Here is a 25509-nt window from a genome sequence, read left to right on the forward strand (position 1 = left end):
CCAGATCTGCTGTCAAATAATGTGCCTGCAGATCATGGTCTGTGTTGTTTGTTCTACAGTTAGTCCTAATAAACTGCACAGGCCCAGGTCTGCTGTCAAATAATTCACATGCAGATCATGGTCTGTGTTGATTTATAAATTGTGTGTGTGTGGAATTCCCATTTACTTATTACATTTCACTTTGCTTATATTTGTCTGCTGTAAGGAAATGCCATAATTCAGTCTAGGAACAAATCTTGTTTTGCTTATCCATTTTGTAGATCCTTCAGATTTGAAATCATAGCTTTTATTAGGATTTTGGATCTTGTCCATTTTTAAACCAACAGATGGATCCCGTAGCAAAATAGTCTAGGACCACTTTTATAATATTGCATTGTTATTTTTGATTCTGATGCTGACAAACAGAAAATTGTCAAGGGTTTTAATATAATGAGGTACCTGACTGCTTGAAATTTCATTTAGACTTCATACTAATGTAGTTATGCAGTATTCAAACTTGGATCTGTTAATGTAACATGCTTGCTAATTGGTTGAATATTTTACTTTGCTAAAGGCTAAATCCACAATATATTTTTAGAAATTTTGATTGTGACTTTTAAGCTAACATAGTTTCAATCCTCAACACAAGACTGTTATCAAATGCACTTTGTAAAAATTTTCACACAAAATAGCCAAAAATGTAATTCTCAGTAGCACTTTATCTTTTCTGTCATAAATATCTTTTTCATGATGACATTCCAACTACTATCAACATTTTCAGATTTTCCTTCACTAATCTGTTATCCCCATAATTCATATTACCAATGAACAATTAAAGAAAATTTGTATGTTTCAGATATGCAGAGATTTTTTAATTGAGAAATATTTATTATGCTAAAATGTAATACAGCAGTTTTCATTTAGATTTTATTTTGTTCCTCTTTTTTGTAGAGGATAGACATGGTCCCAGATCTGCTGAGTTCCAACCTATGTTCTCTCAGGAGTAATGTAGAAAGGTACATTTCTTCTCTAAATATGTTATCCAGTCATAATACCTCAGGAAAACTATTACGACTTCACAAATCCAGCCCTCCCAGTTACCACTTTTAGCTAAAGGGAGATAAAAGTTATCTGCTGACCTACATGGTGGTCAGAGTGATCTCCCTTTAGGTGTAAGGATTTTTCGGAAAATTACATAAACCTGTAAGTTATTATTTCTGCTTGTGCCAAGAAGGTGCTCTCATAATAAGACACTTCACAAAAGACAAAATCTACGTGGAAGATATACCATTACAAGTTGAAGGAGTTTTTCACTTCTAAGGAAAGTATACCTCCGTCAGTATTTCCAACATTTTCTCTTCCAATTCCAACAATGCTCTGCCTTCACGATTTGCTAACACTTTGTCATCATCACACATTGAGGTACATGTACTTGCATGGGGAGCCTAAGTGACTACATATTAAGTTCGTACTATAATTATTTTATGTATGTGCAAGTCTCCAGTGCTTATAAAAACTCCTAATATATGTGTAATTCCATTAGGAACGGGTACATATTGGTGTGTTTCATTTCCAAGGCATTCTTGGCATCCAGGTGCCAACTTCATGGAGTTTAATTGTGCAGGTGGTCTTTGGACCTTTTTCGCTACAAGGTAATTGCTTCATAAGGGATATTGTTCCGCCTTTGCAAGTATCTATAACAGTGCCTCAGTTTCCATTTAGGTAAAGGTTTTTTTGTGTCTTGCTCATGCAGGTTTCTATAGGCGACACTTGAGTGATATTTATTAGAATAAGCTTTCCATCTTATTTAAAGAGCACATAGTCACTAGCACATGTGGCCTATGCAACTTCACTAAATAAGTTATAGCACAATAGTTATATGCAGGCATGCCTTCATGCCCTTAACAAACTTCTTATCTATGGATAATTCCATTACAGGGGCCCCAAGTGGTCTAAAGTACTCTCCATTACGGATCACTGCCATCTCACCTCTGTCTGCGTGGGTTCGAGTCTAGGACTTGGCCAATGGGGGTATCTGAGAAAGCTTGCCAGTAGCTTCTCGTGGGTCAGTGGTTCTTCCCAGGGTTTTCCCAGGTTCTTCCTCCACCATTAATACTGGAAACCATGCATAGCCTATTGTGTGCTGAAAAATGGCATTAAACCCAACAACAATACAACAATAACTTAATTCCATCACAGGTTTATACTACAGGTGGTATTATCATTATATTTTACCTGTACACTTCATTGCTTTATTAGTGTGTTATCAATTTCTGGGTCAGCTTCTTAAGATTTATCTCTGCGCTGACATTGCTTTCTGAAGACAGGTGCAGGGCTATAGTTTCATATGTTTTGCTCTATTTGTCTTACAGATTAGTACTATGGACAAAGCACAGACAATTACAAATAATTACAAAGATGTCACCAGTCTGCATACTGACCTTTCTTCAGTGTGAGAGTTTCTGATGGACAAGGGAGATAAGTCAACCCTTTCGCTTCAGCCATGACATAGACACACTCCAAAACAGCTCTGGTACTGCAGTCACCACCACAGGAATAATCATTATTGCCTCCTCGGGGGTTCAGCTTTATTCCTAGTGCAGAACAGTGAGGGGAGATAAACAAGCAGCAAAGTTCCCTCTTGCTTAGCAGACATATGGACCAGTTACATGGATCAAACATCCCATAACCCCTCCCTATGTGATGATCAAACTTGCATAACCCATCCTGAATTGATGATTATAACAATATCCTTTCCACACAAATGGTCTATTTCCATTGCGACAGGCCTAAGCCATATACTATGGATATAAAGGGCCAAAACAACAATATTATTGGTCAGTCTCTAACAGCCCGGCTTCCAGTACATCAAACCCAACTTTTGCAGACATATATAGGGACCAGTCTAACCCACATACTGCATTGACACTCATTCGGCATGATGCAAAGATAAGTTCCTCATGCGTCAACATATGTTGCTTCACAGTCTCTCTGCACTCTTTACTCAGCGACTGTCTAGAAGTCATGGTTTCTAATTCAGCATGTTACAAGTTTAGTGAGTGGCAGACCTTGTCACTCTTCGCTAACTCTAAGTCTTGGCACTAAAGGGGACCTTAGGGTCATCTCAGGCAACCAAGATGATGTTGCTTGTTCTTAAGTCAATTCTAGACTATTCAATATCATGGAATATTCAGCCTTCTGAGCCTCCATTGAGGATATTTTCTGCCCTTGAACCCTCCTCCTCCCAATCCATCAACAACCTGGACCAGAGCTCCAGCATAGGTTGATCTTATGACAAAATGAAAGGGTCCAACTTCAGTTACTTCCACAGTCTTGTAGAGTTATGGACATTCTAACCTGCCTTCATCATCAGTTCGTCATGGCTTCTACCCTGGGAACACACCAGAAAATCTACAAAAGGACATAAGGTCCACACATTGGACACAAGTGTCTTAAAACCGTCCTATCGAAGCTCCGCTCAGTAAAAGCCACAATTCTCATAAAGCACAGAGAGGGTCCTATCATTCATCCCAACATTTCTCTGGGATTTTATTCCAGACTTTTTCATGGTCTCAAAGGCAGTGGCACTCTGCATCCAATCATCAACCTAAACATCCTCAACCACTTTATTTACGCCCCTTGGTATGGAGTTCAGTACACAAGCAACATAGCTTGTCTCCCTCAGGATTGGGCATTGACAATCTGAACCATGTTGGCTTTTGAGGAAATTCTATCCAAATTCTTTCATCTATTAGGCTTGTTCAGCATGGCAGCAGACATTGTCCTGGGTTGCCTTTTTATGTGCCCACTGTAAATGATTCTTCTGTCCCAATGGTGACCAAAAGTATGCCCACTGGACCAACCACTTCCCATCTGCACACAGTTTAGGCACCGTCTGTGGAATTGGAGCATCCTAACTTGGCTCACAGCGGGTATACCTCAGCAAGTAAACAGCCTGAGATTACAGTCTGTACCAATGCAAGTGAAGAAGGCTGGGGAACCCACCTGCTACCATCCGTTTGGGAAGCCAGCATGGTCTCCCCATAAACTACATCTGCATATCAATATTCTGGAGATTACAGCCATTGTGAAAGCCTGATGCTGGTAGAAAGAATATTTAAATGACAAGGGAGTTCTCATTCTGTCTCACAACTCTACTGTGGTGACTTATTACAAATGATAAGGAGGAGCCAAATCACCAGATCCTTGCATCCTGGTGTGGGACTTTCTAAAAGAGTGTTGTCAACAAATTCACATACAAGCTCACCATATCCTGGGATGCCATATGTACTAGTTGAGCCTTTGTCCCGTAAGAATCAACTGACAGAGATGGAATGGTCTCATCATCCCAGTTTTCACTCAGATATGTACCCAATGGGACCAACCATTCATGGACCTGTTTGTGATAAGGCAGAATACCAAACTTCCAACTTCAAAAACCTGGGAAGTCGACACTCTGTGGATAGATTGGAGTGGCCTGGATGTGTACACCTACCCTCCAGCACCTCTGATTCCAAAGTGATACAAAAAAACAAGAGAATCAGAGTGTATTCTATTCCTCATTGCACTACTCAGATGGGAAAAGTTGTGGACCAATGACCTCATCAATCTTGCAATGGAAACTCATCAGAAAAGTTTAATTTTCCTTCATCTACTCAAACAATCATGATGTCAGTTGTTTCATTCCTACCCAGAGCTACTGAACCTGCATGTCTGGATCATATTAATCAGGCCCTCAGAAATAAACAATGCTCACAACTAGTCATGGAGAGAATTGTTGTAGCAGGAAGGCCGTCCACTCTGAAAGCATATGAAGGCAAATGGCATGTTTTCAGTTAACTCCTCTTACCTGTCCAGGCTTCTATACCCCTAATAGCTAACTTCTGCTTTTTGAAGAGAGAAAGTTTGCTCTGAGAATGATAAAAGGTTACTACTCCATGATCACTGAAACCTTTCATCACAATAGAAGAGAGGATATCAGACAAAACAAGGACTTGTCTGACCTTCTCTCTATCTTTGAGAATACATGGCCAGAAACTTAAGCGAAGTGCCCAAAGTGAAACCTATCTTGGGTATTGATGTGGCTGAACAAGACACTTTTTGCATCTCTGACACACGTTTCATGCAAGACTGGCTTCCTCATGGCATTAGTAACGGTGGGCAGAATTAGTAAATACGTACCCTATCAGCAGACCCAACTGACATGTAGTTTTGGCAAGACGGGTCAAACATGCTCATGGTGGCATCCTCTTCCATTGCCAAGAGCAGGCTGCCTTCCATGGGTAACCAGACCTTCATCATGAAACCTCTGGACACATCAGCTCTTAACCACCTACTAGACCCAGTTTGGGCCTTGATATGGTACCATAAGAGAGTCAATGCATCAAGGGAGATCTCATCTATATTTACCTCTCAAGAAGAGCAGGCGGATATATCAACTCATACTATCTTGTCCTGCATTAAATGGAGTATTTGTTCTGCATATCGAGAAATAACTCCAGCTCAAATGAACTTTTTATGCATTTCAGCTTAGAGCAGTTGCCACCAGCACTACATTCAACCAGAACTGTTCTCAAGCCGACATTTATCAACCCATGTGATGGAGATCAGAGTCTACATTTTCTAGCTTTTAGTTCCCAGATTTGTTATCTCAAAGGGCCCAATTTGATCTGGTTGGATTTGTATCCACAACTAAACAGGTCACCCTTCCAGATGAATCAACAGCTTCTTAAGATGCAGCTTCATGACTTCCACTGGATTTACAGGGTGGGGGGCATTTTTTCCCTATTTGAAGCTATGCCCCAACAGATGAAATCCCCTCCAGTTGGGTTACCTATAATCTGTCTCACATACCTTATGGGACCAGAGAGGGTAAGTGGATGTACCTCCTTCCACCTCTTACCTATTCTCCTAAGGTATTATGATTGGGTAATGTATTTAAAGAAGAAACCATTTTTTCCTGGTAAAACATGTTTCTTCAAGAATACTTACCCAATCATAATACACATACACCCTCCCAGCCTCCCTGCAGTTACATCCATATGAAGCATGCCTTCTGCTCCAGTACAGACTGGCAGGTTCATGGACTTTACCACCAATTCTTATACCTAAAGGAAGATCACTCTTCCTGGTTGCTGTCTAGATCTGAAGACAACCTTTAGGTTTCTTTTTAGTTAAGAGTAGTATCTAGGAGGGCTGGATTTGTGAGGTGGAAGTAATTCTTCTAAGGTATTATGATTGGTTAAGATTTCTCGAACAAACATTTTTTACAGTAAAACGTCTTATGAGCGACCTCTTCTATGAGCGACCACCTGTCATTTTCAACTACAATCATAATCCACAGATCAATTATATTATATAAATGCTGTCATGAGTGACCACCTGCTGAACGTGCCAGTGACCACGATGTCTTGGCGCAATATTTATTTCAACACTATTATGAATGAATCACAAAAATGGGGATAAACTCCACCAACCTTTATTTAATCCCAGTAATAATTACCACTTATACCATTCTATACAAAAAAAAGGCTGACTACCGATATCCAAAATTTTGTAGGTATACTTATAGTATTTTATATTTTCTTTTGTAATCCAGACTAAAGTACATGTAGATTATTCCACTACCTAGCCTGGTTTCTGGACTTGTAGCTACTGCCTATATGTGCGAGTAGGATCCAGTATCAAAGAATGTATCGTGAGAACAGACACCATTGAAATTTATGTTATCATTTGTAACAATGACCACTTCATTAGGACAGATTGTTCTGATAAAAAACAAAAAGAACAACCCCTCCAAAAAAATATGGAATCTGGTGCTACAGTCCATGAACTAGGCTAACATACACGTCATGAATTGACATTGTAGTGCCGACATTAAGGTAGTGGTTGCATATATTGTTTGTCTTTAGAGTTAATCCATATTGCCTGGGGGGTGAATAAGGTCTTTGTCTATTAAACCATCAAGAGAGAATTGTTTGCAGGATTCAGCTGATAGTGTTAAAGGCTTGTGATATTTGTCCTTTTTTACCTGATGTTACTATGATTGCATTCCAGTCACCAGCTGTCATCTGTTAAAGTTGGTGAGACTAAAAAGAACCAGTGTGAGTATGTGAGAAAGCTTGCCAGTAGCTTCTCGTGGATCGGTGGTTGTTTCCGGTGATTTTCCCATGTTCTTCCTCCACCATTAATACTGGCCGCAAGGTATAGCCTATCATGTGCTGAAAAATGGCATTAAACCCTACAACAACAACAACAACTAACCATAATCAACACAGAAATTATATATACCTGGACATAATCAAGACAGACAATTAAATATACCTGGACATTTTCCGTAACAGGTGGAAGAACTGAGAAAAAGGGCAGTGGTTGTTCCAAATGATATTAGGAATACCTTGAAAAAAAGAACGTCAGCTAGAATATATCCAGATGTACACTAACTAATCAGAGAGGAAATATTTGCATATATTCATCTGTATCATTTGTAGCGGAATTGTTTATCTTTACTATCTCAGGCATGATTGAGTTGTGAGACAGAAAAAGTGAACTTTGGAAAATGGGCTCTAAATGTACAGAAGTATAGTATTATTTTGGCATAGATAGCATTGTTGTGATTTCATGTGATATTCTTGGGTAATCGTAATAATTGTAACAGAGAGCATTTTACAACTTAACATGCAAGCATTTTTTGACAATTTGTGTGCAGTTGGTGCATATCATCAAAGTTCTGAGGCTAGACTTGATTTTTTTTTTACCCTTCAGTATAATTCATCTATTTCAGATTTGCATTCTCAGTTTTGTGGGAGATGAACCATGATGCTGAAATCATCAAAACAGAATTCACAAAAAGTATCATAAATTCAAAGGTAATATGTTCTGAAGTATCATTAATTACTTGGATTGCAAGTGAAGGATTCAAATTTGAAATTATTTATGACAGAAATAGATGCTTGCTGAAAATCAGCATAGAAGGCTTCATTTATTCACATACAAGTCAAAATTGGCAACTTTGAACAGCATTGCCATCCAGTCTTTTGTGAGCACAAAAATAAACAAAATAATAATGATGCCTGCATCACCTTTAACACTCGAATGAACTGAGAGCAGCAAAGTCTGCAACTGCAAGTTTCTACTGTATTGCTTTGGGGGTGGGAGGTCAAATAGCCTCTAACATGTCAGGAAGGTTGGCAGTTGTGTGTTATAGTTGCATTTCTTGGATGACATAATGAACAATCAAACATAAATGTTCCCTGTTATGTCATAGACACTTTAAGAGGTTATGTCAGAATATAGTGAGGATATTTTGGATTGTATGTTGGATTTCATTGTCATCAAAGGAGATTCAAATGAATTTGAAATTCTATATTTCTTTGAGGAGAAACAAATGAACCTGAAAATTCAGATTATGCACACAAAAATTTGGATTCTTCAGTCTTTGTTAAGTTCTAGAGAATTTGATTTCATCATGATGTGCATGAGTTGAGAAAAAATAGGGTAGCTCCATTATTTTGGCAGCTTTTTTACAGAAATGTATTTGAAGCTAATTCCAAGGAAATCGGAAATAGTCTTTAACATTTTACTAAACTTTTGTAAAACTTAAAGGTATTCTTGAAACTATAATAACATACCTGCCATATTCCCAGACATTGTTTTGTATTCCTTTGGGCCCATCCAATGTTCAGTTTGGATTTATCAATCCGCAGTGGATTTATCAGTCTGCTGCAGTTTGTATACATTATTTTTACAATTTCTGCCAATTTCGGTGATTTTTTTTCTCATCTTTCAGTATGTTATCTTTTGAGACCACCATCCTACCAAGCTATCATTGACCTTATACAAGGTCATTATGAGTTAGCTTACCATTGACTTTATTTACTTATTCCATCCATTATAGTACTCTCATTCTAAAATAATGCTTCATATTTATGCTTAGCTTTTTCATATTTCATGCTGTTTTGATAGAATTTGGTTTAATTATTAACTAAGCATTGTGCATAAGTTCATAACAGGGCCATAGCTTTCACTGCTCTGTTAGTTATGACAGTGTTTCATTACTTAGTAATTTCAATACATTACTAATTTCTGCTTTGTGTTTTTGTGTTGTCTCAACAGAATATCAAGTTAAATGATTTATATGCACTTAAAAGAATGTAAGTCCTCCATGACTCTTGGTTTTTTTTATACTATGTATACACCATTTATGATATGCAGCATCTATAATACATAGTCAGACAAAGTCTGAGCTTATATTTTAGCTAATTAGTCATATACTGATTTGCCAATTTATACTAGTCAGTAGTTAGTCACATACTAATTTGCTAATCTATCCTTTATTTTCTGTTCTTGTGTCATTTCAAGATAAATGTTTACTATATGCATGAGATGCATGTTCATAGCAATCATCCTTTAGGCATTGACAAGAAGGAAAGATGGAATAAATCATAAAAACAACCTATGGTTTATTGTTGGCGATGTCAGTTCATTGGTGAGTATTCCCCAAGTTTAGGCAGTACACAAGGCATAAGTCCCCCCGCATGTCCGAATATGGCCTTCAGGCCTGTTAGTCAGGTGGCATGGGTTTCATGCCAGATCTATTGGATCGGACTCTTAATACTGCCTTACTGATACCGGCTGTCCAGCTGTCACCAGCCATCCTGATATCACCAGCCACCTTGAGGACATTTTTAGGGTGTTGGCTACTTCAGACTGCCCTTCACATTTCCTGCTACTCTAAAGAATGAGTAGATATCATTGAGGAGGAAGGGACATGCTTAAGGCAATAGTCACCTTCTCCTGATCTCCTGGCACTTGACAAGAATGTAGTGGTTGTTCATAAGTACACTCATCTCTTTTATAGGGCAGACAGATCTATTTAATTCCCATCAGAGCTGGTTCAGGATGTCGTTGCAAACACCCAGCAATAGCCACGCTTGGGAGGTGACAGGTAATACTGAAAGAGTCAGTGACCAGGCCTGCTCATCATACCCTGGGCAATACTTTGACAGGTTCAGCCAATCTGCTATTGATATGATCTGATGCATGTCTGCAATCAACATGTCTCCAACCGTATCATACCCTCTCTTTCTGGATGACCCAGTTTGGATCACCATTCCTTTGGAGGAAAAATAGAGGCAGTTTGGAGGCAGACAGCTCAGGAACTGCCCTTCCACCTTGCCACTCAACCCATGCAGGCATTTGGAACCATACAGACCCTGTCAGTGTGAAGGGATGTTAAGATGCCTCAGGATGGGGTATCTTCTCAGCCACATGTGCACCAACATTGATTGCTAGGAAGCAGTCATACAGAGACGGTAAGAAGCCAATTTTTTGGCTCACTGAATCTCTCTATTTTCAAGTCCCCTTGATTAGACAGTCATGGTCACGCCCAAGATTCGATCATTCCTGCATCAATGGGGCAACCCAAGTTGGCTACCATGGGAATCCCACTGGAGAAGCCCCAAGTGGAAATAATGGTAACTACCAATGCCAGTACACATCGTGGGGGTGCCCACCTTTTGCCAATCTTCACTACTTTCAGCGATATATAGGTGTAAGAGGAACAGCTTCTACACATCAACATCCTAGAAATCAAGGCTGTCATCAGTGCCTTTCATGTCTGGAAAGATCAATTCTGAGGCAAAACCTGTCCTCATTAAGTCTGTGGTGGTGATCTGTCTCCTCAAACAGGGAGGCCCCAAATCACCTGACCTGTATGTTCTGATTTGGCAGTTTCTATGTTGGTGCAACAATCTCTTTATCAACATACAAATCAGACACATTAATGACAGATAGTGTCTTGACCGAGACTCAGTCCAGAAGTGGTCAAGTCCTTCACACGGAATGGTCTCTCTATCAGTTGGTTTTCATTCGGATTTGCGCACTTCGAGGCATCTGATGATTGACCGCTTGGCAATGAGGTGGAATTGCAAGCTACCTACATTTTTCTCTCCAGTTCCAGACCCAAAAATAATCCAGAAGTTGCAAGGTCAGAATAGCAAGATGATTCTGATAGCCCCTCTCAAATTTTGGTTTCAATAAAACAATATCCCTCATTTTGTCTCCAAATGGAACCAATCCTGGGTTTTAACATCGCTCAATTCGAATCCATTCTAACTTCCAACCTACCCTTCTTAAAGTCACTGTCATACAAGTCATGTTAACTAATTGCTTTAGCTTCTGCATGCAGGGTAAGAGAGTTGCATGCCATTTATGTTGACCCAAACTCTCTTCAGTTTAGATAGGTGGGTTCACTTGTTGTTTTTTTTACACAGTCTGGCTTTGTAGCCCAAAATAGGGTCCTGTCTGTCAGTAATCAAAGAGTCATCACTTGCTCATTCTCTTCCATAGACAGGTCAAGAACAGCAGCCATGCAAGATACTGTTCATGCTCTCCAGTGCTAACTTGACGTGCACAGGGATGAGTTGTGGCATGCACAAATGCCTTTTCATTCCTGAACACGGATATCGCACTTAAAGCCCATTCTTCGTGGCTGAAGTGGGTTGTATGCTTGGTGTATTCTGACATCTCACCAGATCAGAGTTGCTTCACAAAGATTACTGCTCAGAAGTTTCTGGCAATATCTCCAAGCCTTACATATGAAGGCAACATTTTGACCTGAGATATAATGGAAGCTGGTGGCTGGCTTGCAGAGTCAACCTTCTCGATCCTCCAGCTCAGAGATTTGGCATTGCAGAGGCAACCTTGAATCTGGTATGTCCAGTGGTGGCAGCACAGACAGCCACCAGACCCAACTTGAGCATATGTCAGGGTCACAGGTCAAGTGACCCCAGGCTATTTTGAAATTAGGAGAACAGGTTATTCTTCTCATGGTGGAATTCAGCTATTCTTCCCTAGAAGGATACCGAAGGTAGAGGTCAGATGCTCCTGTTATTCCCTTAATGTATTGTGATTTGGGAATGTATTCAAAGGCGAAAGCAACCATCCCGCCATGCGTACATCCTCATTAGTATCTTGCTAAGCTAAAAACTGGTAACACCTGTCATTGCCAAGGGGAGGTAATGGGTAGTAGCTATTGCCCTTTGTCTATTGATATATGCAGGGAAAGATGATTTTTTTTTTGTCTTTTAATAGGGCTGTAGCCCTCAGTCAGAATATGCGTACTGCATTTCGCCAATACCAGCACCAGCTTGAAAAGAAAAAGGCTCTCATTGAGAAGGAATAGCAACGATTGCACATTGAGCCAAAAAAGTCAGTGGTGACACATAGGAAGGCAAAACAAATCTTTGCCAAAGCCGCAAAAAGAGCTTGACTGGCGCATCAACAGGTTGTGTCCACTGAAGAAAAAGACAAGTGAATGTATGGGATTATTTGTATATAGTTGATGTACTTGGGTGTTTATTTTACAGATTTGTTATGAAAAGAGAGAAGTATAATATATTTGCTGCAAAAAATGACAAATTATTGTGATTTACTTATGATGTGAACACTGGCATGCACATAAAATAACTTCAGCATCAATGGTATAGGAGAACAATTCATTTGACTAAATATTAGGAAATTATTGAAGTCAAGTTGAAATTTTTTTGTAAGTTTATTAGTTTTTCAGATGATTATTTTGGTTTATTTTATGATCATAAGTTGCACCCGGAGCAGTTTCAGTTTTTTATGGGTATAAAATGCATTGGGGGGATGGGGCCTTTGGCCCACTGGACCACCAAATTGGGGGCACTGCCCCATGAGACTGAGTTGGGGGAGGACCCTGAAACCCTCCTTAACATTTTTTCAGCTTTATTAATGGAAGACCAAAATCATGTCTATGAACAGGCATCAAATCCAGGGCAGAAGATTTAATTGTTTAGGTCTCTCACAGTACATTTTAGTTTGTTTTCTGGGCAAATTTCGTGACTGCTTGGAAAGTTCTAGTGCCATCCGAGCCTTATGTTAACATTTGTTCAACTTTTTTTTAAAATAACAAAATGCACGAGGATGTAGAATTTATTTTGTAATTTTCATCTAATTATTTTATGGTGAGAGTCAAAAGCAAGCTCACTTTGTTTCAGCTTCATACTTTTTATATTCAGTGTTGATTGCACGGCAGTCTCTGATACATTGCACGAGGTACACAAAATGGTGTAGATATTAGTTAAGTGTGTTCAGTTAATGGAACCTGGCTTGGATATTATGAAACTGAGCATGAGTCTGTATTGAATTTTCACTACCAGCCAGTCAGAAATGGCCATTCAAAATTTACATTATTTGTGACTGCTCTCAAGCTCACGAGTTTTATGATCTCCAGGTCTGGACTTAATTTGTGACTTTGGATGGTGACCTTATATACTTGCACATTCCAGATCCTCAAATTGAATCTGGGACTTCAGAGATGAAACAAGTTGTTTTCTGTATAAGTAATTTTGACGTGTACAAGTCCCCAATTTACTGAATTTCAAATTCAGATCATGTGGATAGAGAAAATGCATCATTTCATACAGCTAAAATTGTTATCATAATTTTATTGTATGTGTTATTTTTTGTAGGCTTCCTTAACATATGCCGAAGCCCAGATGATGATAGATGACAAGGCAAAAAATGATCCACTCACCCTTGGTTTGCGAGGACTTAACAGACTTGCCAAGATACTTAAGAGGAAAAGAACAGAGAATGGGTGGGGAAATTTTCAAAAATGATTATCTTATTTGCATATGGCAAGGAAATGTTAATAATCTCCCCTTATCATTTCAGACCAAATTATAGCATTATCATATCAGGACATTTAAGTTTTGTATTAATGATTCCGATTCACCATCACAAAAAGCTGTTATAGTTAAAGTAGTTCAGCTTTTGAAAGGCATCTCCACTCAACCCACTTAGTTTCAACTTTGAGAGGGAGAGCCTCCTGGCTCTTAAACTTTTATGAGATATTCTGATTCATGTTCCAATATCACTATCATTAGACATGTTAAACAACTATTAAACACTCCCATTAACAACAGCTTTACCAATTTTAGCTTGATCAGTTTTATCCTGAGATTAAGTTTTTCCAACCCAGGTTACAATTACATGTATTGTTCAGTTAACTGGAAATTTGACTTTATGAGATCGCTTTTTTGATGTCGTACAGTCCTTTAATGATATATGATACCAATAGAAGAAGCTTTGATAAAACTTCGTAGAGTTGAAATTATATTGATACATGTCCAGTGTATAAAAAAATCTGGTATACTTTTTGTATTTTGCAATAATCCAAACTAAATTAAATTGAGAACTGAGAAAGATCTCATTGAACACCACTTTGCACACAAGATGTTGATGCTGGAGGTGTGTTTCATTCACCAATTAAAACTATCCATGCAAATGTGAAACATGACATTGCCTTGTTTGCACAATAATTTAAGACATCTGATCTCATCAGCTGATTATTTCAAATCACTGGAAAAACCTCACTTTGGTATCACAAGAAAAAGCGGTTGTTTTTTTTTATCCCATACCCTTCTTGGTGTAGATCTCATGGATCCATTTCAGAATTTCTTGAACAAGACATTCGATTGTTACTGACCAAATTCTCATTCATTTGGCTGTTAGGTCTTTGTGTTCCAGGTGTGCATTTTTAGGGGTATATGGATTTCTTATTTATATATGTAAGGATGTGAGACTAGAGGTAAAACTTCTTTAGGGCTGTTCCATTAAAGCATGCATGGGACCCAGGGAAGGCACTTTTAAAATGGGGTACTCACCCATAGATGCAACTTAGAATTTTCTTTTTTTAATATGAACTCTCTGATCAAAGTACCTTGGCATATATTTTTTTTAAACTGCCTTCCCTGGGTACCATGTATGTTTAAATGGAACAGCCCTTATCTTACATACTGGATTTTTGTTTGCTGGTAACAAGTGAATTTTGCCTTGTCTGTTGACTATTATTTTCCTTTTCAGAGCCCTGACATTAGCATCTCCAGAGATCCGATTTCATATTGACAGTGAGACTCACGATCCAATAGATGTACATTCGAAACAGTTATTGTAAGTACTTGAATCCAGTACAGTATCCCAATTACTTTTAAGGTGGTGGTGGTGTGGAGCAGAAGTTTTTTGATTTTGTTTATCACATAACTGCAGATAATTTGTATGACTTCATGGCATTGCCATATCACATTGCAGTTTGTGTTATGTCAAAGTGTAACATATTTTGAGGGGGCTTGGAAGGGGTAAATCCCTCCATGCTTATGGTATAGTATCCATTCATTTTTACAATATATAATTTGTATTACTAATAGCAGCAGATTTTATGGTCTTACTAAATTTGGTAACAAAGTATAGGAGACAACTCAAACGTAGATAATTACTAAACTTGATAGTTGTATCCCAGACATTGGTCCACTAATGGTTATTCTTGAACATCAATGGAAAAATGCTTTTAAAATGAAACCTACACAGTAGTTCATCTAATAATAGTTCAGATATTGATGTAAATTGTCTAGTGACATGTAAAGAAAAGAAAATTAATAAAATATCAAAGATTGTATCAAGTAGCGTGTTTACAGTAGAATGAAGAATTATGAAAGGTAATATTTCTGTTCTTTCATCAGCTCTTATGCTATTAGTATAATTTTAAACCTTTAAGCCATTGGTATTCCGTGTACTCTGAGTTCATGTGATGTTATGATCCTGCTTGACTTTAATGTTATGTGATGAAATATGTAATGAAGCATACTAAAAGATAATGGTAAATATTTTCAAAGTGAAATAAAATGGGGTTGTATTAAATTCCATGTCAGAATCTTCTAAGATGGAATATAGCTTCTGAATAATTCATTTGGAACAATCAGTATGCATTGTTTAATTATACCCAAATAAACAAGGAGATGATCTCAGGAATTTGATATAAACTGACCAGTTTGTAAGGTCTTCTTGTTGATGAGAAATTCAAGTTTTGCAAACATAGGGAAAACCCTCTGTAACACATTTTGTTATAAGATGAATTTGCTATAACTTGGTCGTGACATGGCTCCCAAAATTTTACAATCACTTTTCCAATTTCCACCAACTGCATTTTTAACTACTACCACAGAGAAATATATTATATTCCAAAGAAATAAGATTGTGTTTCTTTAAATTAATAAAGATATTAAATGTTTCTATTTTGAATGTTCATTGCAGATCTGTAAATCAGGACTTCACATGACTTTGGTGTCATGGATAATTGTTAATTTAGTTTGCTTTGAATAATCACCAATAATTCTTTTTTGTGTTTTCCTTCAATGCACTGGATACAGCTGTTGTTCACTCCAGTGCATACAATAGAGCATCAAAGCTTGTTCAGTCAAGCAGTATTCAATAATGGTGCTGTCCAGTGCATGGGTATCATGCCCTGGACAGCACCATTATTGAATAAGTTTATTCCTCAGATTTATAAATTAATTAATTTATCTGCCTAATTAAATAATTGCAAATCATCAAAATTAATCCTACAGTTAACATTGTTGCACCTAATGGATGATTTTTTGACCCAAAAAATCATTTGAAAAACAAAACAAAAAAGGTGCTGTCTTTATGGGCACATTGTTGGATCAAACCAGCGCACGATCATTCAACTGGCAGCTGAAGATAAATCAGTTCTTTGGTGTATGTATATATCAGAAGTCAAAGAAATTGACTTTTTGGACATTCATGCGGTGAAAGTTTGGTAATTGCTACATACATGTACCCTTATTCTACCCACATTTTTACCTTATGCCTGAAAGTTTATTCCATAAATATAAATATATCTTATCTTTTTTTATATTTCATACATATTTTGGAGTCATTTTATGACCATACTAGTATAAATAAAATCTGACTAGAGTCTTTTCAGTTCTTCAAGATGTTGTCAGAATTTGAGACATCATCTTGAGATCACTGTGATATACATGGGCTAATTGTCATGTTTGGGGAAGTTACAGATAAAATGTTTATTGTCTTTCATTCCTTTCAATAGATATTCATCCTTACAGTTAAAATTCATCCTTGCAATGGATATTCATCTTTACAGTTGAAATTTATTTTTACAGCTGATATTCATCTTTATAATAGATATTCATCCTTACATCCTTACAATTGATATTCAGTGTTACAGTTGATATTCATTTTTACAGCTGATATTCATCTTTACAATAGATATTCATCCTTACAGCCTTACAATATATATTCATCCTTACAATAGATATTCATCCTTACAGTTGATATTCATCTTTACAATAGATATTCATCCTTACAGCCTTACAATATATATTCATCCTTACAATAGATATTCATCCTTACAGCCTTACAATATATATTCATCCTTACAATAGATATTCATCCTTACAGTTGATATTCATTCTTACAGTTGATATTCATCTTTACAGTTGATAATAATCCTTACAATAGATATTCATCCTTGCAATATTCATCATTACAGTAGATATTCAACTTTACAATAGATATTCATCCTTATAAAAGGGATTCACCTTTACAATTGATGGTCATTATTCATCCTTTCAGTAGATCTCGTCTTTTCAATGACTGTCTACCCTTACAGTTGATAGTCAGTATTCATCTTTACAATAGATATGCCAATTTTAAGTTATGGAGGTGGAGTAGTTTTCTGCTATAATCAGATAGGCTATTCCCATTTTTTGTTATGCATTAGGGCTATTCCATTAAAACATACATATTACCCAGGGAAGGCAGCTTTTTAAAAATATATGCCAGGGTACATTGATTCACAGAGTTCATATTAAAATGATAAGAAAATTCTAAATTGCATGGGTTTGTACCCCACTTTAAAAGTGCTTTCCATGGGTCCCATATATGCTTTAAGGGAACAGCCCTATGCAAAAATCATAGTTGTCAACACATGTATCAGGTAATATAGGACTGATTTCATTTATTCACTCCACACTGTTTTAGAGAATAATGCAAGTGTCTGCAGGAGTATCCCTTTTCACCCTTAAAATTTAATGGTTAATTCCATACTGGGTATAGAGGTCACATTATACTGTTTTCAGGTACTCCTCAAGCCACATTAACACCTGTTAAAATGTAAATGTTAAGTATAATATGTGGCCCATATCGGTGATTGAGTTTCCTTTTACAATTATTTTTAAGCCTGAATTGTTGTTTCATATTAGAAACTCACAATGTCTGATTGGAAAGTTTTATCAATCCAGTGAAACATGTATGGCAAATAAGAATATTGTATCAGTCCCATCAAACATATATGACAGCTAGGAATATTGTATCAGTCCCATCAGACATGTGTGACAAATAGGAATATTGTATTAGTCCCATCAGACATGTGTGACAAATAGGAATATTGTATCAGTCCCATCAGACATGCATAACAAATAGGAATATTGTACCAGCCCCATCAGACATGTATGACAAATAGGAATATTGTATCAGTCCCATCAGACATGTATGACAAATAGGAATATTGTATCAGTCCCATCAGACATGTATGACAAATAGGAATATTGTATCAATCCCATCAGACACGTGTGACAAATAGGAATATTGTATCAGTCCCATCAGACATGTGTGACAAATAGGAATATTGTATCAGTCCCATCAGACATGTATGACAAATAGGAATATTGTATCAGTCCCATCAGACATGTGTGACAAATAGGAATATTGTATCAGTCCCATCAGACATGCATAACAAATAGGAATATTGTACCAGTCCCATCAGACATGTATGGCAATATTTTATCAATTATTGTCTTTTACATACTGTAATAAATTAATATTTTATCAATTATCAGTCCCATCAGACGTGTGGCAAATAGGAATATATTCCAATGTCTGGTATATAGCATTTCATACGTTTGTGTGAGTTTATTATCAAAGAATTCAGCATTCACATTCAAATTGAATGTGCCAGAGAAAATTATAAAGGTTTGGAATTTACACAGTACCAATGAGTGATATTGACATAATAAAATAATTGTGTTTTATCCTTACATTATCTTTAGAATTATATTTGCATTGAATTCAGACGCATGAAATGTGCTGGAATGATTAAAATTATGATTCTTTGTGCATGTTTTTTGCAGGCATTATTATGGATTCACTGTTAGGAATGCTTTGAGAATGGTTGATACATCTACCAGTGCATGGTTTCTGTGGTAGATTTTCAGTTTAGAAATTTTTCAGATTGCTTCATATTTATTAATTTATTTTTTAGAAATGTTTCATGTTCCAACATCAGGGACAAAAAAGATAAAACCTTAGTTTCAAAGATCAGTATCAGGGCTTAGTTCAGGTGTGTAACAGATTCGTTGTGCTTGGCTGTTAGCTCAAAACATTTGTCTGTTTTTAAAGACAAAGCTTGATCGGTAACCATGAGAAAAGTTTTAACATTTGTATTTTTACACACAGAAAAGTTACTTTTAATGGAATATGACGAAGGCTTCAAAGGATTTGTTCATGTCTAAATATTCTAAAGATCATTCAATACTGCTTTGTCTGGCAATGGTGATTGAATTCAGGCTTTCTACATGTAATAGTTTATTTGTCAATCAACAAAGTTTACTGTTTAAAATTTGAAAATGTTTTGCACTGCAGGCAGTTTATGCATCTGTCTTCCATACTGAAATTCTTTAACTGAGTATAGCATTCAGTAGAACCTAAATGCCTAGTTCTTCATGGTAAATAGCACTATTACTAACTAGTTGTTGTTTAAGAGCACATGAGTATCTAAAAGACTATTTGGTGCCTAGGCATTGGGAATAAAGCACTTAATCCAGGGAAACACACCACAGCAGCCAACCTTGAGATGGTCTGGGCAAGATTCAAACCCACAACCCACTGATAGAGAGTTCAGTATCATAACCATAGAACCACTTCAAGAATGTATGATGTAGACTTTTATGTTCTGTACATTTTTCTCCCACCTTATCTGCATTTTTTATTTCTCAAAATTCCAGGGAGACCAACTCCATGGTAGAGGAATTCATGTTGCTGGCCAATGTCTCCACGGCTAAGAAGATTTATGAAGAATTCCCAAACTGTGCAGTCCTGCGCAGACACCCATCTCCCCCTCCCTCCAACTTTGACCCTCTACTAAAAGCAGCATTATCCAAGGTTGGTGTTAAATCTGTTCAGCTCTTGTAAGTATCTGATTGACCAACTGCTGTATTTATACAGCAATAAGTATAAAATGCATACCCTGAGGTCAGTATCTGTGGTCACAATAAATGCATACACTGGGCAGCACCTGTGGCTGCAATGCATGTGCAGTGTACTGCATCTATATTTTCAGTAAGATGCATAACTTTGCACAGTACTTGCAACTGTAATAAACGTACACAATTTCTTCTGGCTTACTGTAAACATCCATGGCCTGTTTGCTACAAAGTGCAAGTCTGCAACAGGTAGCTTGGATTCCAAGCATAAATATTTCTACATTAATGTTTAACCACTGATTAGAGACAAATATTGTTAGGTCTGTTCCATTAAAACATACATGGGACCGGGGTAAGGCAGTTTTAAAAATGGGAAGCCACCCTAAAATGTGATTAAGGCTTTTCAGGACCCTCTGATAGAATGTAATGAACAATAAAATCACCGACCATTTGAATTTTTCTTTAGGCGAGAGACATATATTATATGTCATGCTACAGGGCAAAGTGGGCAACTTAGACGCCTAAAAAATGAAAACATTGCCTTTTTCTGTTAGGAAAGTAAAAATGACTTCACCCTGTGATTTTTAGATGTATATTGTGTGACTGTCAATTTGAGATGCTCCCTTGCCAGAGCCAGTTATTCCCAGTGTTGATGAATGACCATTAACCCTTTCCCGAGTAAGTTATAGCAGAGATGTGCGATAGGGTCTGTATGTTTCTGGTTATAGCAACTATCACTGGCCAATTTCTGCTAGTTATCATTTAATGATAAAAACATACAAATTTGTGATTCGAAACTTAAAACAATAGTATGTAAATGGCAATTTGTTTTTAGAACAGAATCGGTGACCTGAAGATTTTAACTGCCGCATGTACATTATTTTCTTCTTAAGATTTGTTTGAAACCATAATTGAACCTGTCATGAGGGGAAATAATGGCAGATATCGCTGTTTCTTTGAAATACTAGTCTGTTAGATAGTCTGTGTTCGTAAAAATTTGGACGAATATATTACGGAAAATATTCAACTCATAGAAGTCAATGTCTAAATATTGTGTTATTTAGCATAAAACTTCATTTGTATAGGTCCCAACATATGGGACAATGCTACATTGTGGAATTTGAGAAGAGCTGTCTGTCAAAATTGTTTTCACCCATTTTTGTGAAAATAATGGAAAAGAGCAGCAATGCAAATACTATTTAACCAATGCCTTATGTTACTACACACTTGTAGAAAAATAACAATACCATGAACTTGCAATCCAATCAATGGACTGTTGTAATCAAGCTAAAATTTGAGTGGTTACATTAAGAAAGTCCCTCTTTCTAAAAAAAGATGCTCTCACATGTTGGCAGTTAGAAAAAAGGTTTTAGTTTATTCATATACAGACTTTAATGCCTCATTATGTTATTTATGAATGGTTACAGTAATGTTTTTTTGGCAACAAAGAAACTGAGACTAATGGTGTGTAGGCACATTTGCATTTTCTCACATGTACATGTTACATGCAGGTAGTAAAGATTATTTTTAAATGATTCAATGAAAATGGGGATTGTTTTAAAACATTACGACTGAGAACAGATTACCAGATTATATTAAAATTTATTGTTTATTTTTCACATGTTTATATTCATGTTTGTGTTGCGGACGTTATGCATCATGTAGTAAACAATTTATTTTACCAGCAGCAATAGTTTACCCATGGCTATTGTTTAGCTTTCATTTTTGTGCTGGATTAAACGTATCATCCATCTGATGTGCATACATCCTCCCTTAGAGTGAAGAATCGTCAGTATGCTGCAATTCCTCGTGCAGTTTGTTTGTCCCTGCTATGTTATGTGCAAAACAAGCACAGCTAACTCATCTTTTTCAACAATATTGATGTGATCAGACGTGTGCCAAACACCAGAGAAAAATTACATGTTGCAGTGTTTTTCTAACTGCAATTGCGACCTGGCCTCTCAATAATTATATAAAATGGTGTTACATTATCCGTTTGTTTTTATTCCCAAATATTTATGTGGTAACCTTTTTTCCCTCCAGTTTTATTTCCTCCAGAGACTTTGAGTTACTTTGTGTACACCACAGGGGTTGGATACACTTACTATCAAAATCATTTTGTATCTAGGTACTGGTAAGTCATTTATGCAAGGAAGAACAACAGTGTGCTCACTAGATGCTGCGTGTTCTTCAGTTTAGATAGACAGCACAGGAACCACATCATATTTGGTATTAGATAATTAATTCAACGTGTTGAATTTTGTTCTCGTTGTTATTGTATGTATTTAAACTTCATTTTCTCAATAAAAATTGTATAAAACACTTGATAACTGTCTTTCTTACATGGAAAAAGACTGGTAAATGTATGCTACTGTTTACTACATCTATAGAGATCATAGGGTTGCACTCCATCAACCTTCAGGATGCCTATCTACACATAACCCATATTCCCTCCTCACCGCAAATATCTCTGGTTTTGCTTTGAGCAAGATTTTCATTTCTGGGTCATATCATTCAGAATTTCTTCCGCACCCAGAGTTTTTACCCAAGTAATGGAAATAGTGGCAGGATAACTCTGGTTACTGGGAATATCAATTCTCCAGTATTACGACAACTGGCTGATCCACAATGTTCAAATTCAGTCCCTTTGTCAGGATCTGTTCCGCTATTGTCCTGTGGTAACACAGTTGGGCCTTTTGCCCAACCTCAAGAAATTGAAACTCGCTCCATCACATGATTTTGTTAACGTGGGGATGAATTTTCTCACAAACCAAAACTTAGATTGCCACTGGATCAGATAGATCGAATCCTAGCTATGTTATAGAGACACTACGAGCAGTAACTTCTTTGACTGTACCTGTTCCCTCTGAGAACCTTGAATGCCACTGCTGACTTGGTTCTATTAGGCTGTCTTCATATGCAGCCTCTACAGTTCCTCCTTGCAAGTTGGAAACCTCACTAAGATTCTCTATCAACAGTGATCTTTTTAGGACCAGCATTTCATCACCATTTACAGTGTTGAATGAATTGTGACAGATTCATGATTGGAGTCCCCCTCCATGCACCCAAAACCCACTCCTATCTGCTTGCCGATGTGTCAGATTTTCATTGGGGCACTCAGAACTAGAGGAATAATTGTATGGGACATGTGACCCTGCCCGAATCATCCCTCCACATCAGCAACCTAAAAATGAAGGCTATATACTTCGCATTGCAGCGGTGCATCAAGAGAGTAAGGGGTCAGTGTGTCATGGTGTAGAACCTCCTGTGCTGGGCTACCTCAGAGAACAAAACACTCAGAGTTAAGCATATTCTGGGTAAAAAGGATGTTTTGCCGGACAGTGTTTCCAGAACTGGCAGATCTATCCTCACAAAATGGACTCTTCACCGCTCTGTTACAGAGTCCCTGTTCCTGCTGTTGAGAAGGCCCCAAGTGGATCTATTTGCAACCAGGCTCAACAACAGACTCCCATTTTATGTTTCTCCTGTCCCAGCAGTGGATGCAATCAGTCTCAAGTGGGATTGGCTGTTCACTTACGCCTTCCCACCCTTTTGACTGATTCCTCAAGTGCTGCAAAAAGTCAGAACTTCCACTGCTCAGATCTATTTCATAGTCCCTCTGTGGCCTTAGCGCTTGTGGTTCAACAATCTTCTTGACCTGTTGATCGCTTGACCAGGTCTCTTTCTCTCAGGAGGGATCTTCTGTTGTAACACCGGGGATCCCTCCGCCACAACAACCCACAAATTCTCCACCTTCACACTTGGCTTATCTCAAATGATCTCTCCACCAGAACAATTCTTTGGACTGAGTTGCCATTGCAATATTCAAGGCAGGAGAGCTTCTGCATCCAAGGTCTATGATGCCAGGTGGAGAATCTTCTGTTATTGGTGCAGTAGGAAACATGTTGATCCTAGCTGCCCATCTATAACCTGTGTGGCTGATTTCCTTTTGTTTCTCTTTGAGAACAAAAATTACTCTGTATCAACAATCAAGGGTTGTAGAGCTGCCATTTCTAACACACTTAAATTTTCTCAAGGCATGGTAATTGGCACAGATTTGCACATTGTTGATCTTATTAAGTATTTTGAGCTGCAGAGACCTGTCTTGTGCTATCTTGCACCTAGATGGAATCTTTCTTGTGTTTTATGGTCATTAACCAAAACCCCATATGAACCATTGAGTGAGGCTTCTTTTCAGGACCTCACTCTCAAGACTGTTTCTTCATGCCCTCGCCTCAGCGTGACAATGAAGTGAGATTCATGCCTTATATATTGACACTGGCTGTCTCTGGTTTAATGGGAATTATGATTTTGTTTCCCTCCTTTGTCAGCCAGGATTTTTAACCCAAAAATCAATTCCCTTCCATAGCTCCACTACCAGCAGAAATCCCCAGTCTCAGTCAAATCTGTACTACAGATGATACAGACAGGCTTTTATGTCCCATTTCTATCATAAGGCATCCAAAGGAAAAAGTAAGGGTAGGAAGCATCTTTTCATCCCTCTCAATTGCTCTGTAGACATTTCAGCCACCACTGTTTCATGATGGATTGTCACAACAATCAAATGAGCATACCATTCTCTTACTGATCGAGGTCTTTCATTTATGAAAGTTAAAACCCATAAGATTAGAGGCAATGCTACCTCATGGGTCTACTTAATCACTCCTCCTTGGAGGACATCATGAAGGCAGCATTTTTCCCAAACTACCTTTCCCTTCTTTTACCTCCACTTGTTATCACAACAAAGCTCAGGCATCTTTTCCCAGGGTCCCATTGTTATGGCACATGTGACCCCCAAGAAATATCAGCCTTCCTTAACAAGGACTTCTCCACCAATGGTGAGTGTTTTCCATGTTATCTGATTTTTTATCACTTTAATGGAGCATCAGCCAACCCTCCTTACTGACAAATTCAGCTAAACAGTAGCCATGGGTAAGCTATTGCTGCTATTAAAATGTAGTTTTCTGGGGGGTTAAACTAATATTAATTATGCAATACTTATTGTCTAATTGTCAAATGCCCTCCTCCTACCCTGCTCAGATGTCCTGATGTAACAGCCATCTGTGAAAAAGATGTGCTAGCTGTGCTTGTTTTTTGCACATAACATGGCAGGGACAAGAGTTGCATGAGCAATTGCATCATACTGACAATTCTTCACTCTGAGTGACGATGTATCAGGTTCTGTAGTCCTGAAACAGAGTACAAAATTTAAACTAAGACTCAAACCGCCAAATCAGGCTCTATAGTCCTGGCACAGAGTACAAAATTTAAACTAAGACTCCAACCGCCAAAACAGGCTCTGTAGTCCTGAAACAGTCTGAGCACAAAAATCGATTTAAGAATGCAGATGGAGGAACCAAAATTTCGAACATCCGAAAGGTATGTGATTCTTATTTTACTATCATCACATTTATAGAAAATCAGT

General features: G+C 37.6%; 1 protein-coding gene across 1 annotated transcript in view; it reads left to right on the forward strand.

Annotated features, from left to right (window-relative positions):
• The window catches only part of LOC149782793 (exosome complex exonuclease RRP44-like), a 130928-nt gene that overhangs the window by 73582 nt on the left and 31837 nt on the right, over positions 1-25509 (forward strand). The window contains exons 13-17 of the mRNA XM_089934304.1: positions 931-995; positions 7763-7847; positions 13476-13603; positions 14872-14958; positions 19887-20043. Coding sequence (XP_089790430.1) covers positions 931-995; positions 7763-7847; positions 13476-13603; positions 14872-14958; positions 19887-20043 — 522 coding nt within the window. The remainder of the gene's footprint in view (positions 1-930; positions 996-7762; positions 7848-13475; positions 13604-14871; positions 14959-19886; positions 20044-25509) is intronic.

This window comes from Sinohyriopsis cumingii, chromosome 15 (genome assembly GCF_028554795.1).
Source record: "Sinohyriopsis cumingii isolate HCF-2022 chromosome 15, ASM2855479v2, whole genome shotgun sequence".
NCBI classification, from domain to species: domain Eukaryota; kingdom Metazoa; phylum Mollusca; class Bivalvia; order Unionida; family Unionidae; genus Sinohyriopsis; species Sinohyriopsis cumingii.